Raw genomic sequence first — 20,854 nt, forward strand, 5'->3', positions numbered from 1 at the left:
AGAGAGGGGGGGGGGGGGGGTGGCCATGCAGGGAGACCCATTCACACATGTGCACTAGCTCGTTTTAAGACCAATTGAAGAATTTGTTTGTGGGTGAAGTACGGCACCATCCTATGGCAACCTATTCCCGGGTTACATCGAGCAACCTGTTCCAGTTCACGTGCCCACCCAAGATCAGCCAAGTGGGCAGTGATACAGGTGGGCAAACAGCTGACATACAGGCAGTCTTGAAACCGACTGTAACATACGTGATTCTACTCCACTGGTCGAGTGCACTTGGGCAAGGGTGGTCAAGCAGCTCATGCAATAGGGCTGATTGGCAGGTAGCCTCCCTTACCTTTGCCCAGTGTAATGAGTGGCATGCCAAGTTGCCTGTGTCTCATGTAACAGCATTGGAACTTCCTGAGTTACAGGAATCCAACCTAGACATTGAGAATCCCAAAACCCCACCGAGAATCCCAAAACCTGGTTCAGATTCAATGATGACATCTTCATGATCTGGACTGATGCTGAGGTCACTTTATCCACATTCTGACAATATCTTAACCTCTTCTCATTTGTTTCACCTGGGCTTCCTCATACCAACAAGCCACATTCCTCTATGTTGAAGCCAGCCTGACAAATTAATTTATCAATAGCTTAGTCACATCAAACCTATCAACCACCAACAGTATCTCAAATTTGGCGACTGCCACCCACTCCACACCTAGAAGGCTCTTAACAAAACAGCCTAGCCATGTGTATTCACTGTAATCAACTGAAGACAAAGTCTGCCTCTCTCCATCACTGTGTCTGCAGTGTTGGGAAGTTCCTCTCCAAATACACCCAGGATCTCACTGAGGTCTTTCCAGATCAAAATTACCAACTCATCTTTTACAGATACAGATCTTCTGCACCTTATTTCCCCCCGTCACCCACCATCACTCACATGGCCACTGAATACTCACAAATGACTGCCCCTTAATTTCTCATTATCACCCAGAAATGTAGCAAATAAATCAAGTTATCTGTCAAGATTTTGACTACCAATCGCCGTGCCCAGAAGTGAGAAATATCATCCCACATCCTCTTCACAGTGACATCACACCAACCATGAAATGTACACAATTTCCTTGTCCATCTCTATTTCACCTATGCTCCTATCTCCTTGCTCCATGACTCGTATTCATGTACAAGATCTAGGTGCAATACATTTCCTGTCATCAACTACCACCCTCTCCAATTATGTAACATGAATTTCTTACCCTATCTAAGACCAGGCAACTTGTGAAAGCAGCTAAGTAGTCTACCAGCTTAGCTGCAAACATTGTTCAGCTTATATGTAGGCTCCTAACAAGCTGTCTGTCCATATGAATAGTTGCTGCCAAATTGTGGCCAAAAGAACTGGATAACCCAGTTGCTGAGCATGCCTAATAACACAGTGTGTGTAACTTCCATGTCTGCTCTGCAGTCCATGCCATTTGGATTCTTTCCAACACCAGCTTTTCTAAATTTGGCAGGTGGGAACTCACTTTGCAAGTCATCCTTCACTAGTCTCTGTCCTCCACATGCTTCTATCTACATCCCTTCTCCCATCCCAGTCTCACACCTGCTTTCTAAACCCCCCCCCCCCCCACCCTCTCCACACTACTGCATCTGCCCCACCCCTATCTCGCTATCCCTTCCTTTTCCCACCCCCATACCTCTTCTGTAACCACGCTACCCACCCCAGAAGATATCTCTACTTACCCTTACTCCAGTGGGGCCACACTGACTAGACACAACAATGTGTGTGTGTGTGTGTGTGTGTGTGTGTGTGTGTGTGTGTGAGAGAGAGAGAGAGAGAGAGAGAGAGAGAGAGAGAGAGAGAGAGAGAGAGAGAGAGAGAGAGAGAGAGAGAGGAGGGGGGGGGGGGTGTCTTCATGTGACAAAGGACTTTGTTCAATAGGCAAATACCATCCAACAGTTTACATTTTATGTGCCTGTCAATTACTCAAAGCCGCCTCTAAGTGGTGAGTAGCAATTTATCTAAATCATATCTGTATACTGTAAAAGTTTCTTTGCATTAAAAAAATTCTTAATTTTTCCAGAAGATGAGAGCTACTTCACCAGTTTTCGTGCAGTGCCAGCAACTTACATTCACATTTCTGAATGTGGTTTTATTTTTGGTGTGAGGTGGTTTACCCGTGTCTCGTTAAAAGGAACAAACCAGTGGATAAAAGTGGCTACACTATTTTTTTAAATGGTTCAATCAATCAGTTTTGCATTTGCTTTTGGTCAGCATTCAAAAAATGCAACATTCATCTTGCACAAAGCATTCTCATAATTATGTGTCTCTCCAGAAAGTAATATTCTCCTACCCCTGATAAGACGATGATAGCTGTCTCATACACCTTTGATCAACAAAAATATGCAGTATTACACAAATCGCTTATGTTTTCATTTGTGGTTGCAGTTCTGAGATGTCCTTCACACAGATTGTTGTTAGAAGAGAGATAACAGTAATATTGGAATTCAGCTCTCATTTATCAAATGTTAAAAATTCAGGACCAAATAGCGTTGGTTAATGATGAACTGAGGAGGGAAGGGGAAATATTCTAGCTGAATGATTTGAATGAAGCACATGTGTACATATTCACATGCCCATCCACATCTACAGTAACACCTACACAGGTGTGAGTATGTGAAGGTGTTCATGTGAGTATTTGTGCAGGTTTGGGGGTGAATGTTGGTGCCCACATGCTTCATTCATATTAGTGAAACAGAATATCTTCCTCCCCCCTTCATCAATACTGGAAACTAACCCAATATAGTGAAAATTTATAAATATACACCACACACCATTCTTTTAAAAATAAGTACACACGAAACTGTTTCACATATAATGTTAGAATTTCGTACAATAACTGGAAAATGTGTAGCAGTGTGCGAGTGTGCATGTATTTGCAAAGTATAAACTTTCTCAGCTAATATCACTTCTTTGTAAATAATATAAAAGACATCATGTGTCAAGATTGACAATATACAAAAATGCAGTACACAATATAGAGAAGTTCACAATAATTCATCAACCATGACTGTCCTTTATGACTAACAAAGAACAAGACAGGAGGAAAAACAAAGATGTGGAGTAGTAACAGAAAGATTCAGAAAAAAGTTTAGAGTGAACTGAGTGGTATACAATTTGTAGAAGAATCACATAAATTTGCTAACAAAATGTTAAAAAACTGACAAGCATTTTTATTTCATCATATTTTGGGTGTGCATCTGTGACGACAATATTTCTGTTTCCGATATTTCAGCTAACGAATACACAGCTATTTTCAAAGTGAGTGAGTAACTTAATTAAAAGTAACTGACACATTAGCATTTTTGTTTGTCTAATGGAAAGAGTTCAGAGTTGATTACTAGTATGTTACAGATAACAATACATAATAGTTTTGGGAAACTTGACAGAGATAACTTTATTTGCATTTGTGGTGGTGATACTGTGTTACCAAAAACTACATAGGAGTAGAGAAAACTAGAAAAACATTTTCAGACTATGTGATCAGCAAACTTGGGCTAGGGTGAGACATCAACACCTTTTTTTATGTTAATGTTAAACTGCACTGTCAATATTAACATGAATTGCTAACATGTTTTTACACTGGAGGAAAAAATCTCACCTCTCCTACCAAAATAAATATTACAAATTCAAATACAAATGCTTAACAACATACCTGACATTTCTGTAATTTCGTCATAGCAGTATGGTGATGAGCTATATTTATGTTTGCACAATTTCTCTCCAACAGAAGGTGTCCGTATTCCCTCACAGTCTTGCACGACGCGCACTGTTGGAGGTGCCTAAGAAGTGATATTATGAAGATGTAAGTCCACAAAATAAATAAATATTTATATGTACTTCATAACATAAAGGTGTGGAAACTTAGAAAAATGTGTGTTGCAGAGAGCATACAGATTCATTGAAGTTTATTGTCTGCAAGCACATAAAATAAACAGATTTATAATGACTGTGCAATAACTGAAAAATGGGTATCAAATCTCTAAAAAATAAAAGACTGATCCAGTGGTGAAAGTCAAAAAGATAGTGTCACAGCTTAATAATCAAATGTACATCAGAAAATACCCAATAAATGGAAGCCAAATAAATATAAAAGCAGTAATTTTACTACCTGGCGAAGCAGAATGAAGACCTGATCAGGGTGGCGGCACCATCATCTTTACATCAAAGAAGCAAGCAGGGAGGTAGTAATAGCATACATTCCAGTATTCTCACTAGCACAGCACTCTCGCTTACTACTTGTTTGTACACGTAACTGAGCGAAGTGCCCATTTACAACAATGACAGAAACAGGAAGTACAGTATATCCCAACTTTGCTGCCCACGACATGTACCTGGTAAAACCAACTTCCCTGGTGATACTGCTAACTCCCTTAGTGGTTTTTTAGGTTAGAAGGCCTCGGGAAAGTGCGCGATGGGCTGCAATGTCAAAGGGTGCTTGGCAATTACAGGACGTGCTTGGATCAAGGAACATTCGGAATTATAGTTGTAAATTGTTGTAGTTGCGCTGGAAAAGCCCCTGAGCTTCAAGCGCTAATAGAAAGCACAGAAGCTGATATCGTTATAGGTACAGAAAGCTGGCTAAAGCCTGAAATAAGTTCTGCAGAAATTTTTACGAAGTCTCAGGCGGTGTTCAGGAAAGATAGATTAGGCAGAATTGGTGGTGGAGTGTTTGTGTCTGTCAGTAGTGGTTTATCTTGTAGTGAAGTCGAAGTAGATACCCTGTGCGAATTGGTGTGGGTGGAGGTTATACTTAACAGCCGAATTAAGTTAATAATTGGCTCCTTCTACCGACCCCCAGACTCCGATGATACAGTTGCGGAACAGTTCAGAGAAAGTTTGAGTCTCGTAACAAATAAATACCCCACTCATACGGTTATAGTTGGAGGGGACTTCAACCTACCCTCGGTATGTTGGCAAAAATACTTGTTCAAAACCGGTGGTAGGCAGAAAACGTCTTCCGAGATTGTCCTAAATGCATTCTCCGAAAATTATTTCGAGCAGTTAGTCCACGAACCCACGCGAATTGTAAATGGTTGCGAAAACACACTTGACCTCTTGGCCACAAACAATCCAGAGCTGATAGAGAGCATCATGACTGATACAGGGATTAGTGATCACAAGGTCATTGTAGCTAGGCTCAATACCATTTCTTCCAAATCCATCAGAAACAAACGCAAAATAATTTTATTTAAAAAAGCGGATAAAGTGCCACTAGAAGCCTTCCTAAAAGACAATTTCCATTCCTTCCGAACTGACTATGCGAATGTAGACGAGATGTGGCTCAAATTCAAAGATATAGTAGCAACAGCAATTGAGAGATTCATACCTCATAAATTGGTAAGAGATGGAACGGATCCCCCCCGTGGTACACAAAAAAGGTCCGAACGCTGTTGCAGAGGCAACGGAAAAAGCATGCGAAGTTCAGAAGAACGCGAAATCCCGAAGATGGGCTAAAATTTAGAGACGCGCGAAATCTGGCACGTACTTCGATGCGAGATGCCTTTAATAGGTTCCACAACGAAACATTGTCTCGAAATTTGGTAGAAAATCCGAAGAAATTCTGGTCGTATGTAAAGTACACAAGCGGCAAGACGCAGTCAATACCTTCGCTGCGCAGTGCCGATGGTACTGTTATCGACGACTGTGCCGCTAAAGCGGAGTTATTGAACGCAGTTTTCCGAAATTCCTTCACCAGGGAAGACGAATGGAATATTCCAGAATTTGAAACACGAACATCTGCTAGCATGAGTTTCTTACAAGTAAATACCTTAGGGGTTGCAAAGCAACTCAAATCGCTTGATACGGGCAAGTCTTCAGGTCCAGATTGTATACCGATTAGGTTCCTTTCAGATTACGCTGATACTATAGCTCCCTACTTAGCACTCATATACAACCGCTCGCTCACCGATAGATCTGTACCTACAGATTGGAAAATTGCGCAGGTCGCACCAGTGTTCAAGAAGGGTAGTAGGAGTAATCCATTTAACTACAGACCTATATCATTGACGTCGGTTTGCAGTAGGGTTTTGGAACATATACTGTATTCAAACATTATGAATCACCTCGAAGGGAACGATCTATTGACACGTAATCAGCATGGCTTCAGAAAACATCGCTCTTGTGCAACGCAGCTAGCTCTATATTCGCACGAAGTAATGGCCGCTATCGACAGGGGATCTCAAGTTGATTCCGTATTTCTAGATTTCCGGAAAGCTTTTGACACCATTCCTCACAAGCGACTTCTAATCAAGCTGCGGAGCTATGGGGTATCGTCTCAGTTGTGCGACTGGATTCGTGATTTCCTGTCAGGAAGGTCGCAGTTCGTAGTAATAGACGGCAAATCATCGAGTAAAACTGAAGTGATATCAGGTGTTCCCCAGGGAAGCGTCCTGGGACCTCTACTGTTCCTGATCTATATAAATGACCTGGGTGACAATCTGAGCAGTTCTCTTAGACTGTTCGCAGATGATGCTGTAATTTACCGTCTATTAAGGTCATCCGAAGACCAGTATCAGCTGCAAAGCGATTTAGAAAAGATTGCTGTATGGTGTGACAGGTGGCAGTTGACGCTAAATAACGAAAAGTGTGAGATGATTCACATGAGTTCTAAAGAAATCCGTTGGAATTCGATTACTCGATAAATAGTACAATTCTCAAGGCTGTCAAGTCAACTATGTACCTGGGTGTTAAAATTACGAACAACTTCAGTTGGAAGGACCACATAGATAATATTGTCGGGAAGGCGAGCCAAAGGTTGCATTTCATTGGCAGGACACTTAGAAGATGCAACAAGTCCACTAAAGAGACAGCTTACACTACACTCGTTCGTCCTCTGTTAGAATATTGCTGCGCGGTGTGGGATCCTTACCAGGTGGGATTGACAGAGGACATCGAAAGGGTGCAAAAAAGGGCAGCTCGTTTTGTATTATCGCGTTATAGGGGAGAGAGTGTGGCAGATATGATACACGAGTTGGGATGGAAGTCATTACAGCATAGACGTTTTTCGTCGCGGCGAGACCTTTTTACGAAATTTCAGTCACCAACTTTCTCTTCCGAATGCGAAAATATCTTGTTGAGCCCAACCTACATAGGTAGGAATGATCATCAAAATAAAATAAGAGAAAACAGAGCTCGAACAGAAAGGTTTAGGTGTTCGTTTTTCCCGCTCGCTGTTCGGGAGTGGAATAGTAGAGAGATAGTATGATTGTGGTTCGATGAACCCTCTGCCAAGCACTTAAATGTGAATTGCAGAGTAGTCATGTAGATGTAGCTGTGCCTGTTGCATCCTCGTGCTATTTCAGTCACGGGCTCTAATGTCAACTCTATGCTCAAATCCACACTTAGTGATTGTACTTAATTCTCAATTTCCTTGTCTTTTACAATATTACTGCTCCAGTAGTCATCACACTCTTCTTAGACTGACATACTACTTAGTTACAGGTTACCAATGCTACCAAACGCTAATGTCACAGCAGTGTATGCAGTCTGCTGTTGTGGGTGAGAGGTCAGGTTCAACTCCCAATGAACATCTCAAATTTTTCTCCGAAAAGAAGTCAATTCAGCCTCGTGAAGCCCAATGCCAAGTTAATTGAAACCAAAAGCAGCAAAATTGATGTGTAAGTCACTGAAGAGGTGTCACATTAAAGGGCTTATACCAGGTTGGGCGACACACAATGTTGTTTATTAGCAGTAAAAGCATCAAATGTTATTTTTGTCAGCTTTGAAAACAAGACGCTTCACGATAACTACTCCAGATCTTATTCCTTGCAAGAGTTTAGACCAGTTCTATAGGATTTATGTACAGATGGTTTGGTGGCCATATGAGGGGACCCATTTTCGTCTAAAATATTGTCAATGGCATGAAATGGATAAGGTTTATTCTTCTGAATGCCGAAAGTTCAACTTTCTTTGTCTCTACCTATTTTTAAAACATTTTTTTGGTCCGTTTATTTACAGTATACCAAAATATAGGAGAGGTTTACATGAAACTTACCTCCTATCACTGGCCTGCATCCCCAACATTGAGAAATTGATTGATCCAGAACGAAATTTTCACTCTGCAGGGGAGTGTGCGCTGATATTAAACTTCCTGGCAGATTAAAACTGTGAGCCGGATCGAGACTCGAACTCAAGGCCTTTGCCTTTTGCAGGCAAGTACTCTGCAAGGTAGAAGATGAGGTACTGCCAGAATTAATGCTGTGAGGATGGGTCCTGAGTCGTGCTCGGGTGACCCAGATGGTAGAGCACTTACCCGCAAAAGGCAAAGGTACCAAGTTCCAGTCTCAGTTCGGCACACAGTTTTAATCTGCCAGGAAGTTTCAAGTAGATTGATGTTTTTGTTTGACAACACTACATACAAAGGAAGGTTCTGCCAAAATGTAAATAATTTAGGAGTGAAGCAGTCCACTCACTATATAAAAAAAATGTTGAGTCATACACATTGTGCGGGCTGGATGCACTGCCAGCATTGTGTGTCCAGCCTGCGCAACGAAAATGCCTCAACGCTTCAGTTAAATGGTGAATGGTCTCCTTCACTCCTAAATTATTTACATTTCACCACAACGTTCCTTACTATGTAGTACTGTCAAACAAAAACATCACTCCACTTCCCATTGTTGTGCATGCAAGCAAGTGATAGGAGATAAGTTCCATGTATTATTTTGGACTGACATACAGAAAAGGGTAGAAAAATGTATTAAAAATATGTAGAGACAAAGAAAGCTGAATTTTAGGCAATAACCTTCTAGTCATATGAATCTATGTTTTCTCTAAATAAATTACTGGCTCCTTCAATTCTGGTGATTAATTATTTTGTGAAATTTAACACAGTGTGCTCTTTTTTGCAAGTATGTCCTCTAGTTCATGCATGATGGCCAGCAACTTTGAGATCTAAATGTCATGGAAGGAACAGTTTTTCACACAGTTTCTTTGGCAGTCTGAAAGTCCAGTTCTATGCGAAAGAACCTGTGAAGTTTTTGTGAAGATGGTATTGCTGTCCAATAACACATTTACCCATATCATCACTGAAATATTTCCTGCATGCATTTTGATGCTTCTGCTTTGGGGCAGATAGGTTAATCCCGTTAAGTTCAGTATCACCCTCCCTTTCATAATTTGCACATCACATCACTGACTTTCTTATGTTTTGCTGATCGACATTTATTTGCAAGTTCTGTTGCTTTCTCTGTCAGCACTATCACCTCCGACTCATAAGTAAAATTAATGATGAACAGCAAGCACTGACGTCTGCTCATCAAGACATCTGAGAGGTACCAATGTGTGCTACTTTGGAGAGTAACATTGCTGTGCCAAGTCAAGTGACTAAGTTTGTTCCTGCTATAACCAGGTATACAGTCAGCTTTGCCAGGTGATACAACAGTAAAAAGTCCTAATGGAGACAAAAGTTACATGCTCCAAAACTCATCACACATGTGTCTGTTGATGCTTGCCACAGTGGAGTCCAATAGAGTTGCCATGGATGTTCACACAGTTGTTGTTGTTGTTGTTGTTGTTGTTGTTATTGTTGTGGTGGTGGTGGTGTGGTCTTCAGTCCTGAGACTGGTTTGATGCACCTCTCCATGCTACTCTATCCTGAGCAAGCTGCTTCATGTTGTTGTTGTTGTTGTTGTTATTGTTGTGGTGGTGGTGGTGGTGGTCTTCAGTCCTGAGACTGGTTTGATGCACCTCTCCATGCTACTCTATCCTGAGCAAGCTGCTTCATCTCCCAGTACCTATTGCAACCTACATCCTTCTGAATCTGCTTCGTGTATTCGTCTCTTGGTCTCCCTGTACGATTTTTACCCTCCCCAATACTAAATTGGTATCCCTTGATGCCACAGAACATGTCCTATCAACCGATCGCTTCTTCCAGTCAAGTTGTGCCACAAACTCCTCTTCTCCCCAATCCTATTCAATACCTCCTCTTTAGTTATGTGATCTACCCATCTAATCTTCAGCATTCTTCTGTAGCACCACATTTCGAAAGCTTCCATTCTCTTCTTGTCCAAACTATTTATTGTCCATGTTTCACTTCCATACATGGCTACACTACATACAAATACTTTCAGAAACCACTTCCTGGCACTTAAATCTATACTCGAAGTTAAAAAATTTCTCTTCTTCAAAAACGCTTTCCTTGCCATCACCAGTCTACATTTTATAACCTCTCTACTTCGACCATCATCAGTTATTTTGCTCCCCAAATAGCAAAACTCCTTTACTACCTTAAGTGTCTCATTTCCTAATCTAATTCCCTCAGCATCACCTGACTTAATTCAACTACATTCCATTATCCTCGTGTTGCTTTTGTTGATGTTCATCTTATATCCTCCTTACAAGACACTGTCCATTCCGTTCAACTGCTATTCCAAGTCCTTTGCTGTCTCTGATAGAATTACAATGCCATGGGCGAACATCAACTTTTTATTTATTCTCCATGGATTTTAATACCTACTCCGAATTTTTCTTTTGTTTCCTTTACTGCTTGCTCAACATACAGATTGATTAGCATTTGGGAGAGACTACAACCCTGTCTCACTCCCTTCCCAACCACTGCTTCCCTTTCATGTCCCTCGACTCTTATAACTGCCATTTGGTTTCTGTACAAATTGTAAATAGCCTTTCGTTTCCTGTATTTTACCCCTGCCACCTTTAGAATTTGAAAGAGAGTATTCCAGTCAACATTGTCAAACGCTTTCTCTAAGTCTACAAATGCTAGAAATGTAGGTTTGCCTTTCCTTAATCTAGCTTCTAAGATAAGTCATAGGGTCAGTATTGCCTCACGTGTTCCCGATACTTCTACAGAATCCAAACTGATCTTCCCCGAGATCGGATTCTACTAGTTTTTCCATTTGTCTGTAAAGAATTCACGTTAGTATTTTGCAGCTGTGACTTATTAAACTGATAGTTCGGTAATTTTCACACATGTCAGCACTTGCTTTCTTTGGTATTGGAATTATTATATTCTTCCTGAAGTCTGAGGGTATTTCACCTGTGTCATACATTTTGCTCACCAGATGGTACAGTTTTGTCAGTTCTGGCTCTCCCAAGGCTGTCAGTAGTTCCTCTTCCATTTCCACAATATTGTCCTCAAGTACATCGCCCATGTATAGACCCTCTATATACTCCTTCCACCTTTCTGCTTTCCCTTCTTTGCTTAGAACTGGGCTTCCATCTGAGCTCTTGATATTCATACAAGTAGCTTTCTTTTCTCCAAAGGTCTCTTAATTTTCCTGTAGGCAGAATCTATCTTCCCCCTAGTGAGATAAGCCTCTACATCCTTACATTTGTCCTCCAGCCATCCCTGCTTAGCCATTTTGCACTTCCTGTCGATCTCATTTTTGAGACGTCTGTATTCCTTCTTGCCTGCTTCATTTACTGCATTTTTATATTTTCTCCTTTCATCAATTAAATTCAATATTTCTTCTGTTACCCAAGGATTTCTACTAGCCCTCGTCTTTTTACCTACTTGATCCTCTGCTGCCTTCACTACTTCATCCCTCAAAGATAACCATTCTTCTTCTTCTTCTTCTTCTGTATTTTTTCCCCCATTCCTGTCAATCGTTCTCTAATGCTCTCCCTGAAACACTCTACAACCTCTGGTTCTTTCAGTTTATCCAGGTCCCATATCCTTAAATTCCCACCTTTTTGCAGTTTCTTCAGCTTTAATCTACAGTTCATAACCAATAGATTGGGATCAGAGTCCACATCTGCCCCTGGAAATGTCTTACAATTTAAAACCTGGTTCCTAAATCTCTGTCTTACCATTATATAATCTACTTGAAACCTGTCAGTTTCTCCAGGCTTCTTCCATGTGTACAACCTTCTTTTATTATTCTGGAACCAAGTGTTAACTATGATTAAGTTGAGCTCTGTGCAAAATTCCACCAGGCGGCTTCCTCTTTCATTTCTTAACCCCAATCCACATTCACCTACTACGTTTCCTTCTGTCCCTTTTCCTACTGCCGAATCCCAGTCACCCATGACTATTAAATTTTCGTCTCCCCTCACTATCTGGATAATATCTTTTTTTCATCATACATTTCTTCAATTTCTTCATCATCTACAGAACTAGTTGGCATACAAACTTGTACTACTGTGGTAGGTGTGGGCTTCGTATCTATCTTGGCCACAACAATGCGTTCACTATGCTGTTTGTAGTAGCTTACCCACATTCCTATTTTTTATTTATTATTGAACCTACTCCTGCATTACCCCTATTTGATTTTGTATTTATAACCCTGTATTCACCTGACCAAAAGTCTTGTTCCTCCTGCCACCGAACTTCACTAATTCCCACTATATCTAACTTTAACCTATTCATTTCCCTTTTTAAATTTTCTAACCTACCTGCCCGATTAAGGGATCTGACATTCCACACTCCGATCCGTAGAACACCAGTTTTCTTTCTCCTGATAACGACATCCTCATGAGTAGCCCCACCCGGAGATACGAATGGGGGCTATTTTACCTGCAGAATATTTCACCCAAGAGGACGCCATCATCATTTAAACATACAGTAAAGCTTCATGCCCTCAGGAAAAATTATGGCTGTAGTTTCTCCTTGCTTTCAGCCGTTCACAGCACCAGCACAGCAAGGCCGTTTTGGTTAGTGTTACAAGGCCAGAGCAGTCACTATAAACAGTGAAATACAAAAGCAATGTTTGTGTAAAAATAACTATCCGCAATATAAACAAATGATTATTCACAAGATCTTTTCTAAGATGTATAAAATGCATGTTTGACCATCAGCTGTTGCTATTTTATACCCAAATATCAATCTGTTTCAGTAATGGACCATCTTCACTGATACTATCCAAAGATACAAATAATTATATGTAGTGTATAGGAAATGTCAACAGTTCTTTTCAAAGAAGTGCGTAGTATACATGAATACTTACAGGGTTAAAATGGTTTAAGCCACCACATTACATTTGCCATTGCTTAAATAATGTTTAGAGCATGTCATGAATACTATATAAGACACAGGGCTTTTAGAAGCAGACATCCTAATACTAAAGGCAAAATATTAAGGAGTTGCTCAAAGATCTTTAAAAAAGTATTTTCATCATACAGTATAAAAATATCTCAATAACAAGTTACTTGTTAATGTAGAGGACTGGATTACCTTTAATAAACATCTTTGATAAAGCTTCATATGTAAACAGAAAACAAAGTTGCTATCTCCAAATGTCGATGTTATATTACAAGGTAGAAAACACGATAAAGCCCTAACATTACACAGTATCATCTTCATTACATACACTTAATGAAATGTATGTAAACAAACATCAATTATATCATAAACGTAATGGAAATTGTTTTTGTACCATTGAAACTATCTACAATAGTATTCAGAAACACGTTGAAATGTCACTTAGCATTCATATGCAACTAAGTTATAGTACTGAACAATTACTGTCAAATATTGACTACATTTAAAGGAAAACATATGTAAATAAAGTTTGATTACAGTGCGTAATCAGAAGCCTAGTATGTCAGTAATGCTAGTATCATACAGAAGAGAGGGGGATAAGTAATCACAGCATAACAAACCATGTGCACAAATTTGGCTTTCAGGAATATTGACAACACCTTGGCAGTGATGGGTAATATTCTTTAACCACTGTAAAACTTTAGCAAATAATCATTTAAGACTCAGCCATTAAGTACACAGGGTGGTCCATTGATGGTGACTGGGCCAAATGTCTCACAAAATAAGCATCAAACGAAAAAACTACCAAGAACGAAACTCGTCTAGCTTGAAGGGGGAAACCAGATGAAGCTATGGTTGGCCCGCAAGATGGCACTGCCATAGGTCAAATGGATATCAACTGCATTTTTTAAAAATAGGAACCACCATTTTTATTACATATTCATGTAGTACGTAAAGAAATATCAATGTTTTAGTGGGATCAGTTTTTTCACTTTGTGATAGATGGTGCTGTAATAGTCACAAACGTATAAGTGCATGGTATCACGTAACATTCTGCCTGTGTTGACGGCATTTGCTTTGTGATACATTACCTGTGTAAAATAGACCGTCTACCAATTGCGGAAAAGGTCGATATTGTGTTGGTGTATGACTATTGAGATCAAAATGCCCAACGGCTGTGTGCTATGTATGCTGCAGGTATCCTGGACGATATCATCAAAGAGTCCAGACCATTCGCCGGATAGTTACATTATTTAAGGAAAAGGAAGTGTTCAGCCACATGCGGAACGTCAACAATGACCTGCAACAAATGACGATGCTCAAGTAGATGTTTTAGCTGCTGTTGCGGCTAATCCGCACATCAGTAGCAGACAAACTGAGCGAGAATCAGGAATCTCAAAAACGTCAGTGTTGAGAATGCTACATCAACATCGATTGCACCCGTACCATATTTCTATACACCAGAAATTGCATGGCGACAACTTTGAACGTCGTGGACAGTTCTGCCACTGGGCACAAGAGAAATTTAGGGGTCAAAAACAGATTTTTTGCATGCATTCTATGTAGCGACGAAGCATCATTCACAAACAGCAGTAATGTAAACCGGCATAATATGCACTATTGGGCAACAGAAAATCCACGATGACTGCAACAAGTGGAACATCAGCGACCTTGGCGGGTTAATGTATGGTGTGGCATTATGGGAAGGAAGGATAATTGGCCTCCATTTTATCAATGGCAATCTAAATGGTGCAATTTATGCTGATTTCCTACGCCATGTTCTACCGATGTTATTACTAGATGTTTCACTGCATGACAGAATGGCGATGTAATTCCAACATGACTGATATCCAGCACATAGCTCGCGCACGGTTGAAGCGGTGTTGAATAGCATATTTCATGACAGGTGGATTGGTCGTCGAAGCACCATACCACGGGCCGCACATTCACTGGATCTGACATCCCCAGATTTCTTTCTGAGGGAAAGATGAAGGATATATGCTATCGAGATGTACCGACAACACCTGCCAACATGCGTCAAAACATTGTCAATGCATGTGCGAACATTACGGAAGGCGAACTACTCACTGTTGAGAGGAATGTTGTGACACATATTGCCAAAGGCACTGAGGCTGACTGACATCATTTTGAGCATTTATTTCATTAATGTGGTATTTATACAGGGTGTTTCAAAAATGACCGGTATATTTGAAACGGCAATACAAACTAAACGAGCAGCGATAGAAATACACCGTTTGTTGCAATATGCTTGGGACAACAGTACATTTTCAGCGCAGACAAACTTTCAAAATTACAATAGTTACAATTGGCAACAACAGATGGCGCTGCGGTCTGGGAAACTCTATAGTACGATATTTTCCACATATCCACCATGTGTAGCAATAATATGGCGTAGTCTCGGAATGAAATTACCCGAAACCTTTGACAACGTGTCTGGAGGAATGGCTTCACATGCAGATGAGATGTACTGCTTCAGCTGTTCAATTGTTTCTGGATTCTGGCGGTACACCTGGTCTTTCAAGTGTCCCCACAGAAAGAAATCACAGGGGTTCATGTCTGGCGAATAGGGAGGCCAATCCACGCCGCCTCCTGTATGTTTCGGATAGCCCAAAGCAATCACACGATCATCGAAATATTCATTCAGGAAATTAAAGACATCGGCCGTGCGATGTGGCCGGGCACCATCTTGCATAAACCACGAGGTGTTCGCAGTGTCGTCTAAGGCAGTTTGTACCGCCACAAATTCACGAAGAATGTCCAGATAGTGTGATGCAGTAATCGTTTCGGATCTGAAAAATGGGCCAATGATTCCTTTGGAAGAAATGGCGGCCCAGACCAGTACTTTTTGAGGATGCAGGGACGATGGGACTGCAACATGGGGCTTTTCGGTTCCCCATATGCGCCAGTTCTGTTTATTGACGAAGCCGTCCAGGTAAAAATAAGCTTCGTCAGTAAGCCAAATGCTGCCCACATGCATATCGCCGTCATCAATCCTGTGCACTATATCTTTAGCGAATGTCTCTCGTGCAGCAATGGTAGCGGCGCTGAGGGGTTGCCGCGTTTGAATTTTGTATGGATAGAGGTGTAAACTCTGGCGCATGAGACGATACTTGGACGTTGGCGTCATTTGGACCGCAGCTGCAACACGGCGAATGGACACCCTAGGCCCTCTGTGGTTGCCGTACGCGGTCGCCCTACCTTTCCAGCACGTCCATCCGTCACGTTCCCAGTCCATTGAAATTTTTCAAACAGATCCTTTATTGTATCGCTTTTCGGTCCTTTGGTTACATTAAACCTCCGTTGAAAACTTCGTCTTTTTGCAACAACACTGTGTTCTAGGCGGTGGAATTCCAATACCAGAAATATCCTCTGTTCTAAGGAATAAACCATGTTGTCCACAGCACACTTGCACGTTGTGAACAGCACACGCTTACAGCAGAAAGACGACGTACATAATGGCGCACCCACAGACTGCGTTGTCTTCTATATCTTTCACATCACTTACAGCGCCATCTGTTGTTGAAAATTGTAACTACTGTAATTTCGAAAGTTTGTCCGCCTGAAAATGTACTGTTGTCCCAAGCATATTGCAACAACCGGTATATTTCTATTGCTGCTCGTTTAGTTTTTATTGCCGTTTCAAATATACCGGTCATTTTTGAAGCACCCTGTAGGTAATCATGCTGTAACAGCACGTGTTCTCAGAAATGATAAGCTCACAAAGGTACATGTATCACATTGGAACAACCAGAATAAAATGTTCAAACATACCTACGTTCTGTATTTTAATTTAAAAAATCTACCTGTTACCAACTGTTCATCTAAAATTGTGAGCCACATGTTTGTGACTACCACAGTGCCATCTATCACAAAGCGAAAAAAGTGGTCCAACTAAAACATTCATATTTCTTTACGTACTACACGAATATCTAATGAAAAATGGAGGTTCCTATTTAAAAAAAACACAGTTAATATCTGTTTAACCTATGGCAGCGCCATCTAGCAGCCCAACCATAACGCCATCTGGTTTCCCCCTTCAAGCTAGACATATTTCGTTCTTTGTAGTTTTTTTGTTTGACGCTTATTTCGTGAGATATTTGGCCTGGTCTTTTTGTTCACAGAGAACATCACTGGGATTTTTTTTCCAAAGTTACAAAAGATTTCAGTATCCTCCAGATGGTTCATACTTAACACCTTTTTTTGCTTGATATAGTATTTTCATATTCACATCAATGGTACCTATTGTGTGGTTACAAGCTTTAAGACGGAAGCCAAGAGCCGAAGTGTTACTATTATTGTGTATGTTCAAGGATCCTTGTCTTTTGTCCCCCCCTCCCTAGTTTGGCCTATGTAAAACTTTTTGCATGGTTTACAGTTAATTTTGTAGACACCTGGTCTGTCATATACTGACGTTTTTGCTCTGAGCACTATGGGAGTTAACATCTGAGGTCATCAGCCCCCTAGAACTTAGAACTACTTAAACCTAACTAACCTAAGGACATCACACACATCCATGCCTGAGACAGGATTCGAACCTGCGACCATAGCAGTTGCGTGGTTCCGGACTGAAGCGCCTAGAACCGCTCGGCCACTGCGGCCGGTGACTTTTTTGCACCTAAGTTCTTTTGCAGTACTGCTGAAATACTGTTGTTCACCATTACAACATTTATAAAATGTTTGTAACTTCTCTCCTGTTGTTTTAAATTGATTATGTTAAACACTCTGCAATTGTATGTTTAACTTTTATTATATTTGACATGGACTTCTTGTCAATAAGTTGCCTTACTGATGTATGTTCTTATTTTCAAGATGAGGTTCTCATTTTAATGAGCAACAGATCATATATCTGTTTTTTACTTAAAACTGTTTATTGTCCTATGCTGTTATGTACATAACCATCATGTATTGATATATTAGGTAAGTCACCTGTAGCCTGAGGTCTACATACCATTTAGCCTTTTTAAGTCTATACATATGCAAGTACATATTTTGTTTAGCAACCACTTGCCTTGATTATGTGAAAATTTTTTCTATATCCATCTCAAAATATATACTTAATGGCTGAGCCTTAAATAATTATTTGCTTAAGTTTTACAGTGGTTAAAGAATATTACTCATCACTGCTACTATTATATGCATGTGTCGTCAATATTCCTGAAAGCTAAATTTGCGCACATGGTTTGTTATGATGTGATTACTTATCCCCCTCTCTTCTGTATGATAATTAGCATTACTGACATACTAGGCTTCTGATTGTGCACTGTAATCAACCTTTATTTACACACATTTTCCTTTAAATATAGTCAATATTTGACAGTAATTGTTGAGTACTATAACTTAGTTGCATATGAATGCTAAGTGACATTTCACTGCGTATCAGAATACTATTGTAACTAGTTTCAATGGTACAGAAGCAATTTCCATTACGTTTATGATATAATTGACATTTGTTTATATACATTTCATCAAGTGTATGTAATGAATATGATACTGTGTAACGTTAGGGTTTTATAGTGTTTTCTACCTTGTAATGTAACATCGACATTTGGAGATAGCAACTTTTTTTCCTGTTTACATATGAAACTGTACCAAAGATGTTTATTAAAGGTAGTCCAATCCTCTACATTAACAAGTAACTTGCCATTGAGATATTTTTATACTGTATGATAAAAATACTTTGTAAAGATCTTTGAGCAACTCCTCAATATTTTGGCATTAGTATTAGGATGTCTGCTTCTAAAAGCCCTGTGTCTTATATTGTATTCATGAGGTGCTCTACACATTATATAAGTAATGACAAATGCAATGTGGCAGCTTAAACCATTTTAACCCTGCAAGTATTCATGTATACTTCGCACATCTTCGAAAAGAACTGTTTACATTTCCTATATACTACATATAATTTTTTGTATCTTTGGATAATATCAGTGAAGATGGTCCATGACTGAAACAGGTTGATATTTTGATTTAAAGTAACAACAGCTGATGGTCAAACATGCATTTTATACATTACCTGACGGCTGTTGATAGTCACCTTCCAAAAATGTATAAATGTTAATTTGCATTGCTTCAGTATCAGAGCTAACTCTTAACATCAATATTATGCACTGAATGATTCACTTCCAAACAAACCCAACTAAATATATCAAAATCTTTCCCAGTACCATGTTACTGAAAGGTACCGTACTCACATTTAGTTATATAGAAACAGCAGCCAAATGAAAATGAGACAGATAAAAAAATAGTAAGTAAACTGTTTATTATTACAAAAGTAATTGCATTAACTTTTAGTACATTTATCCCACTGCGAGACAATACGGTCAATGCCTTCATGGAAAGATGTCCGAGGTTGCCTACAGAACCACAATTGTACCCACACATACATCTCTTTGTCCAAAGCTAATTGATGGCCACAAATGCCTTTCTTAAGGACTCCAAAAAATATGGAATCACATGGATTCTAAACAACATGTGGGTCTGGCCACATGTTGCCAAGGTTATTTAGAGTATGCTGTCTTGTCTCACGGTGGGATAACTGTACTAACTGCTACTTTTGAAATAATAAACAGTTTACTTAATTTATTTCCAACTTTCTCAATTTCATTAGACTGCCCCTTCTATTTCCCTTCTGTCGCAAGTCATGTTCCCAAGTAACTGGTCACTCTCAGAATATGTTTTATAGTGACCGAAACTTCTTTCTACCACAAAGAAATTTAAATTTGTTTTTGTAGAACTTATTTATTCTAATGTTACAGATGAATCTTGGTAGCTCAGTATGTTCATCAGTTAAAACTGGTTGAATTATACATTTTTTCAGATCATGATTTTTTTGGAAATATGCTCTATACATTTTCCTACACTAATTCACATATAATTCCAAAGAAAGACTTCAGTTTAGGGATGATAACTTTGAACATGTTTAATAAGTCACAAGAAGTAGAAGGACAGAGAAATAGAGAAGCCTGCCTGCATGAAGCAATTAACAACCACAAGATAAAAAAATGAGCCAATATATGTTACTCATGCCATACAATGCTAAGACCATTATGCACAACAAGACTAGTGCATTGTCAGATCATACGTGTTCTGGGTTTCTTGCAGGCACGGTTCTACAGTAGTATGAGTAACATGTGCAATACACTGAGCAAATGAAATGTCATGGCACCTGGGAACATACTCCACAGTTGAAGTACACTGGACAGTGTGAGTCTTGTGGGCGTAATGTTTTAATTGCATGCAGATTCAAAATGAAGTTCTAGTAATATATGGACCAAGTGCACATTGAAACAGTGCCAAAAAGTTAACAAAGATCAAACAGGAATAGGTGACATGGATCAGGAATTCCAGACCTTGCATCACGAGATTTTAATCATCTTGACAAGCTGACAGAATGACTGTGGGAAACTGGTATTCCAAAGATGAAGACATTCACACAGTGGTTCTCAAATGACTGAGACCAAGAAGCAGATTTCTATTTGAGTGATTGAACAATTGGCAGAATGTTCCAATTGTCGGTAACAAAGACTTGGTAACAATGTATAAAAACAGTGTGCTGTACTTGTGTCACTTTTGAAGTGTAGTGCAGCATTCAAGAAAAGTTAGTTCATCTGATATAACAATGTATAGTACTTTCTGAAGTGTCCTCAAATATATGAGATGTTTGCATATGTTTTCACATTTTTTCAGCATGTAATGGTGAATGTTGACAGGCTGCACTTCAAGGATTAAATGTAATTACAACATTACTAATTCATTCTAGTGAAAAAATATAAATGTGGGAGTGTTTTGTTGCTCTCTCTCTCTCTCTCTCTCTCTCTCTCTCTCTCTCTCTCTCTCTCTCTCTCTCTCTC

At 39.7% G+C, this 20,854-nt stretch overlaps 1 protein-coding gene across 6 annotated transcripts in view; it reads right to left on the bottom strand.

The window, feature by feature from the left end:
* Positions 1 to 20,854, bottom strand: part of LOC126297790 (zinc transporter foi) — a 176,720-nt gene that overhangs the window by 53,272 nt on the left and 102,594 nt on the right. For all 6 annotated transcript variants that reach the window (XM_049988992.1, XM_049988994.1, XM_049988993.1 and 3 more), the window contains one exon: positions 3,702 to 3,828. In XM_049988992.1, coding sequence (XP_049844949.1) covers positions 3,702 to 3,828 — 127 coding nt within the window. The remainder of the gene's footprint in view (positions 1 to 3,701; positions 3,829 to 20,854) is intronic.

The sequence above is a fragment of the Schistocerca gregaria genome, chromosome X (assembly GCF_023897955.1).
Source record: "Schistocerca gregaria isolate iqSchGreg1 chromosome X, iqSchGreg1.2, whole genome shotgun sequence".
Classification (NCBI taxonomy): Eukaryota; Metazoa; Arthropoda; class Insecta; order Orthoptera; family Acrididae; genus Schistocerca; species Schistocerca gregaria.